At 44.7% G+C, this 9,685-nt stretch overlaps 1 protein-coding gene across 1 annotated transcript; it reads right to left on the bottom strand.

Moving 5' to 3' along the window:
• Positions 1 to 260: 260 nt before the first annotated feature.
• Positions 261 to 9,685, bottom strand: wnt11 (wingless-type MMTV integration site family, member 11). Its single transcript, XM_010749451.3, has 6 exons — positions 9,283 to 9,685; positions 7,524 to 7,720; positions 5,479 to 5,723; positions 3,601 to 3,878; positions 3,205 to 3,497; positions 261 to 1,344 (listed from the first exon to the last, which is right to left on the bottom strand). The coding sequence occupies exons 2-6, from the start codon at positions 7,604 to 7,606 to the stop codon at positions 1,170 to 1,172; spliced, it is 1,074 nt and encodes a 357-aa protein (XP_010747753.1). The 5' UTR covers positions 7,607 to 7,720; positions 9,283 to 9,685; the 3' UTR covers positions 261 to 1,169.

Below are 9,685 nucleotides of genomic sequence, written 5' to 3'. Positions count from 1 at the left end.
GGTTGAACCTTGCAACTCATTACCGACTGCACTGAGCTGATTTACAATCACAGCGTGCTATAAGTTGCGGTAAATGGTTGTTTTATAACACTTGGATTGCAGTGAATCACAGTAAATGTTGCTCAAACATTTAAAAAATAATTAGGCGTGGAGGTTATGGATTTGTATTCGCCAAAAGTTCTGCAAAATGAGCCACACGGTATTTCATTAAAGGTGCAGTTCATGTAAATAAAGAAGGGCTTTCAATGTAAAGATGATGGTGAAGATCATTTAATTATTTTATAAATACTTCTTTCTTTATTTCAGTATACAAAATAACAGTATGTACATCCACACAAAAGTGGTTTACAAAATCCATGAGTTCAGCTCATACGCTCATGAAAAATAGAATATATTTCGAACTGCATGTCAGACATAAAGGAGATAATGCACAATTTTACAAAGTCCTTGATGTTCCTCCTCTCTCAATCCACAGGGATGCAGGGCAGTATGTGAAGATCCACACAGGACACGCGAGTGAGAGTCCAAAAAAAAAAACCCGTCAACCACAAAAAAATGTTCTATGATTGAAGAAAAGTACTCGAAATTCCCTTTGTGTTCCCGTTTTTTCCTCTATTGTCCATCGCTGCAGAGGAAAAAAAAAAAGTTTTGATAGTACCATCAGAGGTGGATCCATCGATGTCCATGGAATGAAGCCAAACAAAAGTCTCTGTCCCTCTCCTCCAGCATAAAATTCAGTATTATTCTTCTTTTATTTTTTACTAGAGATATAATAAAATAGACTTTCAATATCCCTGTTAGGGGGGGATTTGTAATCATTAACAAGAAAAAGGAAATACCCAGGAGGACGGCGGTCTTCACGTAAACCGGCGCTGTCGCCCACGCTTCTCCACGTCCAGGTTTGTGAAGCGAAAAAAAAAAAAAAGCTTAGGAGCCCATTTGGCAGTTTGGAGATACAAAAAATGATACTGACACAAGAATAGACCATTTCTCCTTGAGATACACATGCTAAAGCTTAAGACAAAAGTAAGCCTTCTTGATATTGTAGTGCTTTGGTTAATCTGTAGCCTTCGGAGGTGGCTGGGTACAAAAAGTAGGAGAGGACTGCTGCTGGTGGGGCCGTCGGCGGTCAGCACACACACACACACACACACACACACACAAAAAACTCATTTGCAGACGTATTTTTCCACAATCCGCTCGCACTTCTTGCAGGTCACGTAGCAGCACCAGTGGTACTTGCAGTGGCAGCGCTCCACCAGCTTCTCCGTGTACGGGTTGTAGCCACGTCCGCAGCACATCAGGTCACAGCTGTCACTGCCGACGGAGGTTTTGTTGCACTGCCTGAAATGAGACAAAAAGAAAGACAGTGAATTTAGATGTTTTCAGGGCTTGACAATGAGCTATGAGCGCTAACATATTCCCTGTTTGGTTTCCTGCCTGAGACATTAAAGTTTACAGCTTCAATCTACATATTTTCTGCAATGATGCACCCTGTGCACGGCCCACAATAGTCCTTTAAAAGTGCTTGACCGACCAGTTGTTGCCTCAACCTTTTGTGCAGTGCTTCTTCCAAACATTTTTTTCTTTCACTTTCTTTTTGTTTCGTCGTCTCTGGGCAGTTGGATGCTCGGCCTCTCATTTCAGAAGCTCGAGGTGTTTTTGAATGAGCTCCGAGAATAGCCCGTCGTAAATCACGGTGAATACGCAGGGCTGCCCTCCCTTTCTTTAGCTTGCCCTCCCCGCATAATTGCATTGTTTTATGATAGCAGAGTGTTAATGACCAGAATGGTGAGGCAGACACTGAGCTGATGGCTGCTGCAGGAGCGAAGGAGGAGGAGGAGGAGGAGGAGGAGGAGGGACAAGACTCATTGAGAGTGTTAGACAGGTTTATTACATCAGTGGGAGCTGGGACAGAAACCCCCACTCAGTTATGTTTTGTCAGGAGGCGAGATCTCATTATATAAGTGGAGCAAGAGGACAGCAGTGTTCATTCTGTAGTTCACATCTGCTGGTTTAAACACAATAATGTAATTTAAGACTAAAGCACAAACTTCGTTTGCCACATCGCAGGACCTCTTTTTTCATCGGTGATCACATTTAATCCATTATAAATTCACTTTCCTGTCCCAGATTTTCTTGGTAGTCTCTAAAAACAGGTATCTACCGCTCTCAGATCTTGTGATTGGGTCAGAGCTAACAATACAGACGGGAGCAAGGTCGACTCAAGTGTAAAAACTGGTAAACCTCTCCTCGAGCGACCACAAGCGAGCGAGCATATCAAAGCATATCACACTTATAGTGACCACGTGATCCGAGCGCTGTGATGTCGAGGTTTGAGAATTCATTCGGTCTAGACGTACGCGGGAATAATCAATCACGTGCACAAACATCAGCGTCGCACATTCACGCGATGACGGCGGCAAAGCGGGCACCTCGTGATCTGGCAAAGCGGTAATGTCGCAGACTGTGTGAGCGGCTCGCTGCGTTATCATGCCCGCAGATGTGGGACACACTGGGCACAGTGAGTGTCCTTGACATGAAGCATGTCTTCTGGTTATCTGTAGAATGGCCTATAGCACATGATATGACAGTCATATGATGTATGACATGTATAACATGTAACAGCATCACGTGCATGACTCTGGTCTGGTTGAACACGCTGATGAACAGATGGTCAGTGGGTCTCTGTCATTGCATGTCTGAGTTCCCTCCATGCCACAGCAGCGCCGGACACCGTCCCAACTAAAACACTGGAGCTGAATGGTGTAAATAAACCTTTATCTCTGGGGCGGGGGACCAATAAGTATTTGCCAATTTGTGTGTGGCCCTCTCTCCGATCGATATCAGCTGTGAGTGCACTCCACTCCTAAGAATAACCGCATTAGTCATTGTTTTAGATAGCGAGACAACAACTCCGGTCACAGCGGCCATTTCGGCGACACGTGATCAGACAAGCCACAGACGGAGCACTCACAGGGGCCTCTGGTTGTTATCAGCCAGCCTGAGAACTAAACGGTGCCACCGGGGCAGGACACCACTTCACTTGAGTCAACATTGAGTCCTGGATGAGCAGACATTCGTGCATCGGTCAGTTCCTATTTGTCAGATCTGTGGGAAGCTGATATGAGTCATGCTAATAACTACCATCATATATCCGCCCCCCTCTTTCTCATGCACAACAATGTGATGAGGCATTCTTACCTGTCCTGTGTGCCAATAGATCCCTGTTTGTCGTTCCTGGTACAGAAGTCTGGGGAGCTCTGCAGATAGACCAGCTCGTTCTCCCTCACCGGCCTGATGTCGATGTCTTTGGGTACCAGCTGCTTGCGTGTCCCCGTGGGCCGGTGAACCACTTTGGTGGCAGACAGATACTTGGTCTTCAGGTCCATAGCGATCTCCCTCAGGTCTTGCAGGCCTCTCCAGCAGGTCCTTATGGAGCAGGAGCCGGACACACCGTGACATTTACACTTCATCACCAGCGCCTCTCTCAATACCTGGACATGAGGACATGGAGGTTAGATAGAGCTCATTCCTTGCAAACAGTAAGATAAGATAAGCGCTTGGACTTTAGCGTCCAAAAAACCCCCAATTGCTTACTTGTCTCCCGACTTCGCTGTTGTGTAGATGCATCAGTTTGTTGGCGTGCGAGCCTGCGCGCTTCATCTTCATGGGCGCATCAGAGAACTTGGAGCCCATGATCAAACCGTAGTGCAGGTTGTCAGCGCAGCCGCCCCAACGATAGCCAGGCTCCAGGATCTGAGCAGGAATAGGACCACACGTGCACAGACGCAGATCTCCAGAAGTGCACGCCCGAGCTATGGTGTGGCTGATGGTCGCTGCCGACAGGGCGTAGACAAATGCAGCTTCCCTTGTTCCTGTTGAAACAGATAAGAGACCCTTAGGATATAGGTAAAAAAGGAAGACGTTCAGGTTGTTTTAGGCCCTGGCAAACCTGCTAACTAAAGCAGAAACTCAGTGGGCTGCAGTGCTTAAGCAAGAGTTATATTTAGAGGTCACTAGAAATAGTTGTTTTCACAATTAATTGGGCAATCTTTCGCTCTATTAAAAGTCAAATAGAGTCACGTTTCTTAGTTTCCCAAGGCGACGTTGTCAGATGACTTATTTGTCTAAACAACAGTCTAAAAAGTTTGCTATTGCATAAGACCGAAGACTTGAAATTGACTTCAGCTGTCGCAGTTAAGTTTAGTCTGTTTTTGATCGTTTTGACGTGCGCACACCCTCCTCTGCTTGTCAGAAAACTGCAGGATCTCATACTTTTAAGACGGGCAGCTGGTCTACTATCAGTCGCCATAATGCGTGCCAAAGTGTTCGCGGGAAGCGTGTAGTGGTCAGCTTGAACCGATGTCTTTGAAAATGGATTCCAAAGGGGTGAACCAGTTTATAGAAAATCAGAAAAACAAATGAAAACATCGACAGAAAGTTGTCAAACCCCTTTCTGCGGTATAATCAATTTTTCTGCTATCCGTCCGTCCCCCTTTTCTCCATTTCCCTCCCAGCGTTATGTTCCCTCGGTGGAAAAAAAACAAAACCCGAAAGGTTATCGAGCGCACAAAATGAACCTATCAAACACAGTCAATCACCGCTCGTGTCTTAATGCAGAGTGAGCACTGATGTGATTGGTGGTGATGTGTCTACATGGAAAGCACATATGTTGAAGGCCAGGGAGCAATTGGAAGTAAGGGAAGAAATCATGTATGACCGTGGGCTGGTTAGATCAAAGCCATCCCTGGACAGAGATGAGCCATTTCCTGTTCGGCGCTGACTGTTCATTTGGCAAATGGCAGCCATGTCCTCCTGCACACAGCTCTCCCCCACCCTGACTCGAAGCCCAGCAACTGTCTCAAGGTCCTTTCTGGCAATGCAAACAGCCTTGCGACGCAAAGTGGCGTGCAGTCAGAGAATGCCGTGGATTTCGAGAATAACAAGCCAGTGATTTCATACAGAATGTACACATGTGGCGGCAGTGTTGGTGGCGGCAGTGGTGGGTGGAAGCGGTGGTGGTGGTGGTGGTGGGGGATGTTCTCAAATAACTGCTTCAGTACAAGTCCCTGGTGAAACCTCCTCAGGAATGAATAATGGAATAATTTAAGAGGGCAGCAAAAAAAAAAAAGTGGAAAGATGAGGCAACATGTCATCTGAAAACCAGAAATCACTTCTGAAAAGGACATAATTCTGTATTTAAGTTCTGGCGATGGCCGCCATATTAATACGTACAGATAAATCTATTGTGGCGTCTGAGCACAGACACCATTACAGGACTGGGGATCATTTCACGAGTTACTGTAAACTGAACTGGAAGACATGCAGCACTTAATGACCTTGGTTTGAGATATTCATTGAATGTCAAGTGTGGCCATAAACATCAGACTCTTGCGGGTAAAAAAAAAAAAACTTGGAGCGTCTCTTTGGAAACAGCGTCCGCTCTGTCTTTCCGAAAGCTGTTTATAACCATACCTCGGTCGAGGTCTGGCCGATACTTCGGGGCATCACCGGGGATGTCAATGGAGGAGCAGTTCCAACGCATATCTGCAAAGGTCTTCTGGCACGTTTTCTTGACTTCACGAGCAGCTTGGATAATAGTTTGCATGAGTTCCAAGTTGCTACGGCATAGCTGAGCTTGGGAGGACACCATGCCAGGCAGCAGCTTACAGTGTTGGGTCTGGTTGATGTGTAAAGATGCAGGAGCATGTGATAGCGCTCTGGAAAAGGGGGATAAACACAGACAGGACGTATTGATCAGAATGAATTCAACATTTCATTGGAGTGCTGATGACAACAAAAGATTCATCGCTAAGTCATGTGTTTTTTTTTATTTTTAGGAGCTGTCAAATTATCACGTTTAGTGGAAAAAACAAAGCAGATTGAGAGTTTTAGTTACAGTGTGTTAACGATTTGAGGTTCTTCCGTACACACATTTTTTAAGCCTTTGAGACACATCAATTCTGAACAAACAATTCAAAAATCCAAACAGATAATGCTTCAGGCAGGGAAATATTTTGGCATGTGTTGCATAAAAGAACCATCTTATCACACGAAAATCCCAAAGGGGAGTCAGCTGCGGATTCATAAAATTCAAGTGACACGATCTTGGCACGGGGATTTTCTTTTGTTAAAGCAGAGAGAAAGTTCTCGAGATATGCCAAAAAATATAAAAACGCCACTAAACTATTCTGATCCACAGTCGGATGAAAAACTACACAGATCCCTTACAATTTGCATTTTCCACCACAGGAAGCAACATCCTCTGTGGCCTCATTTTGACACGAATCGTCTGTTTACAGACTATTTAAAGGTGCACACATTTGATTTAAACAATTTAAACTTATTGAGGATTAACTTAATAGAGAAACCACAGGCGGAGCAGGTTAGCTCTGATCTCTTGCTTTCTGCAGCTTGCACTCTGCTGAGAGTTCGTGAGAACCAGGCAGCACCTTGGCCTGTTTTGCATTAGGGGGGCCGAGGGGCCGCCACTCTGTGCCCAATGATAAGCTGTGACTCCAGTGGGCTCGTGGTAACCCGGCACTCACAGGTGTTTACAGCCGCATCTGTTTTGCATTGCGCCGCTGTGCATTATCAAGACTGTAAGGCTTTCTCGCTTAGATTTAGCACATGCCATCCCGGCTCTCATGGGCACATCTGCTTAAGTCTTCCCACTGTGAGTATTACAACCGCTCATAGTGATAAGAAGCCGTGGATTATTTTTGGTAAGCCGACGCAGAAGGCTGTGTTTTCACAGTGATCATCAGACATGAAACCCAGATAAAGAAATCCAAAGCAGGACGGGTAAATTGCGGCGAAAAAACCTCACCAAACAAAAGCGGCCAAAACATTCACTTAAAACATAAATACATTCGAAAAATAGCGACTTGGAAAAAATTTTTTTATGGACTTTCCAAAATTATTGCGAAAATTATTGTTTACTTTTACTGCGCCATAAAAACAGTGTGGCACTCGAGAGCAATCAACATTTGTGTCAACATTTATGGCGTCAGCATCCTTCTACGGCACACTATTTTTACACTGATTGAGGCCTGACTAGACTACACACAGTAAGAGCGGTGGCATCAGTGGCACTGTCTGCACCAGCACGACGCCTCCTCATCGCCTATCTTATTTTCTATTCTTATCTACTTATTATTATAGCACAGCTGGGGACATTTGATCTGAGATCACAGAGCTGCATTAAAGTAAATAAAACAATGAGGTTTCCATTCATAACTTGAAGAACTGCCAGCTAATCTACTGTCCCCCCTCCCTCTGCCCCTCATCAGATATAGAACACACAACCTCTCCCCTAATCGAGGAATGTTGGGGCCCGTTTCAAAGCTGCCACACAGGCCCTAAGCTCCATAAAACACAGAAACACGCAGCAAAGAAGCCACACAATGCAGCGCAGCGTCGTGACGTCATCTGTTTTGACAACGTTTGAATGTGGAGCAGTGCAAAAAGGTGGTGACAGGCGTAAAGAATGAGACGGCGGCACCGTTGAGAATACTTACAGCCATTTGATGCCAGAGCAGACCTGAGACAGCAGCAGAGCCGTGAGCACACCAAGAGGCAGGACATGAGAGCTGCTCCTCATGGTTGGACAGTGGCTCCAGTTCAAACAGGACACAAACACAAAAGGGGCTGTTGGACTTCTTGGCTCAGACTCAGAAGTCAAGCTCTCATGGCACGGCCTCCTTCTCTATAAACCCTGGAATAAATAATATAAATATTATCAATGACGTGGTCGTTGGCCACAGTGCACCATTTGTAACATGTTTTTATTTTTTTTTTCTCAGATGAATACTGTGAAAGTCTTTGTGCGAGCTCTAGAAATGTAAAAACAGATCAAATCTAATGACAGCCAAATCTGAATGAAAGAACATTTGCGGGGGATGTTATTTTCTTTCTCTGTCGGCGATCGCAAAAAATATAACGCACACACAGAAAATGACAGAAAAGAGCAGAACGGTTGCAAGAAATACTTTGTGGACAATTCACCAACGCCATTGTGAGCGTTCGGATCGATGGAAAAACAGCATGCAACCTCCTTTGAGACAAAGAAACAAATGTTGTTGCGTCAGACTTTCTTCAGTGACTTTATTCATATTTGAATCACCTTATTTCTAATTTATATAACAATAAAGTCATCAGAGGTCACAGATCTGCTTGTTTCCGTGCCTGATGTTGAGTTTTAAATGGTTCTTTCCAATCACATGAACAAAACAAGGATGGCCTACTTCTCCTGGTTGTCGACCTCTTTGGTTTATTTTAGTTTCTGTAATTAAGTTTCTTGTCACCTCTGCCCCACTAAGAAGAATTTGAAATAGAGACAGTAGCGGGATGCCAGCACAGATCAACTCGGTAAATCTGCAGCCCTGTGGACGCATCAGAAGCATTATCAGATATCGCCTGTGAGCTCATGATAAGAGATCTCTTTGAAGGGAGCTTAAAGTGAGCGCCTTTAAACGGCAGGTAGCTGATAATGGAGCTTTATTAAAGCGCCAGTTCCTCCTCGACGCTGATTGGCGGAGGACTGGCTCGAAACCGAGTGAAAATCACTGATATTAATTATTTAAATGAGCTGACTGAAACCGATGCGTCGATACTTTAAAAACGATTCATAAAACAAATCCGCCTGTCATATATTTTGGATGTAAAAAAATCAGGTATTTCCTGCGTTTGCGCACTCTTTGTTTGCAGCCTAATCCGATTGAAGTTGTTTAAATTTACATTTGAGATTTAAACTGCAGCTCCTGTTTCTCCGAGACAGATAAAGGCTGAGAGCCTCGCACACCATCCCGATGTGCGTCTCATGGAGCCGGGGTGAGCAGGGCAGGGCGCACCGAGCGCACCGATAATCACATTTCCAAACTAATTAGCAGAGATTAAGCAACAAGGTCGGACAAGAATATTTGTATAACGACCTCATGATCATGTTGTGTGCCAAGCTGCTTGTGGAGACACAAATCCTCCATGAGGAGAGACTGAAAACGCATGTTAGAGACGAGGAAAAGTCAAATTACTGATGTTATTTTAATTAAAACATTCATCTTTTGGATTAAAAAATGGATTAAAGTTACTTTTCTTCTATGTCAAACTTTCTTACATGACTTCCCACTCTTTTTTTTCCTCCAGCAGATGACTCATCTACAGCCAAACTCCGGCGACAGACTAACAAACTTTTTAATCCCCCAAAAACTTTTACGCACAAAAGCAGCATGGAAAAGTTTTCCTCCAGCTTCAGCCAAACGACAAGAAGTTTCATCTCACCTTTTATTTTTTCTTTTCTTCGCTTTTTTTTTTTAGCTCTCCAACGTTGAAACAAGCAACACAAGGAAGAAGAAGAAGAAAAATCAAATCTCAAGCAGGTCGGAATATCCTTTCAGAGCGCGTCTCTGCGTCGGTATCAACCAGATGCATGAGTAAAATCCAGCATGGGGTGGTGGTAGAATAACTCCGGACAGGTACGCATGGTGTGGATCGGTGAGTCTAAGTGTATGTGTGGTGTGTGTGTGTGTGTGTGTGTGCGTGTGTGTGTGAGTGGGACACAGAGAGGTCTGAGTGAGTGAGCCTGGATGGGGGCAGACTCGGCTCTAAAGTACCCCTGCCCTGCTTTGATCTCACTGCTGATGTCAGACCAGCATTAGCATAAGAAAGCTTCACGCTGCACGGA

This window comes from Larimichthys crocea, chromosome XXII (genome assembly GCF_000972845.2).
Source record: "Larimichthys crocea isolate SSNF chromosome XXII, L_crocea_2.0, whole genome shotgun sequence".
Taxonomy (NCBI): Eukaryota; Metazoa; Chordata; class Actinopteri; family Sciaenidae; genus Larimichthys; species Larimichthys crocea.
The sequence above is the reverse complement of the archived record's forward strand: the minus strand, read 5'-3'. Positions and strand labels throughout refer to the sequence as shown.

What these genes read in the sequence shown, in the direction of transcription:
- wnt11 (XM_010749451.3), bottom strand. Translation starts at nt 7,606, where the DNA reads ATGAGGAGCAGCTCTCATGTCCTGCCTCTTGGTGTGCTCACGGCTCTG. An exon ending in TGCTCTGGCATCAAATGGCT is followed by an intron (nt 5,724 to 7,523) that starts GTAAGTATTCTC and finishes CCCCTTTTCCAG; the next exon opens with AGCGCTATCACATGCTCCTG. An exon ending in ACAGCGAAGTCGGGAGACAA is followed by an intron (nt 3,498 to 3,600) that starts GTAAGCAATTGG and finishes CCTCATGTCCAG; the next exon opens with GTATTGAGAGAGGCGCTGGT.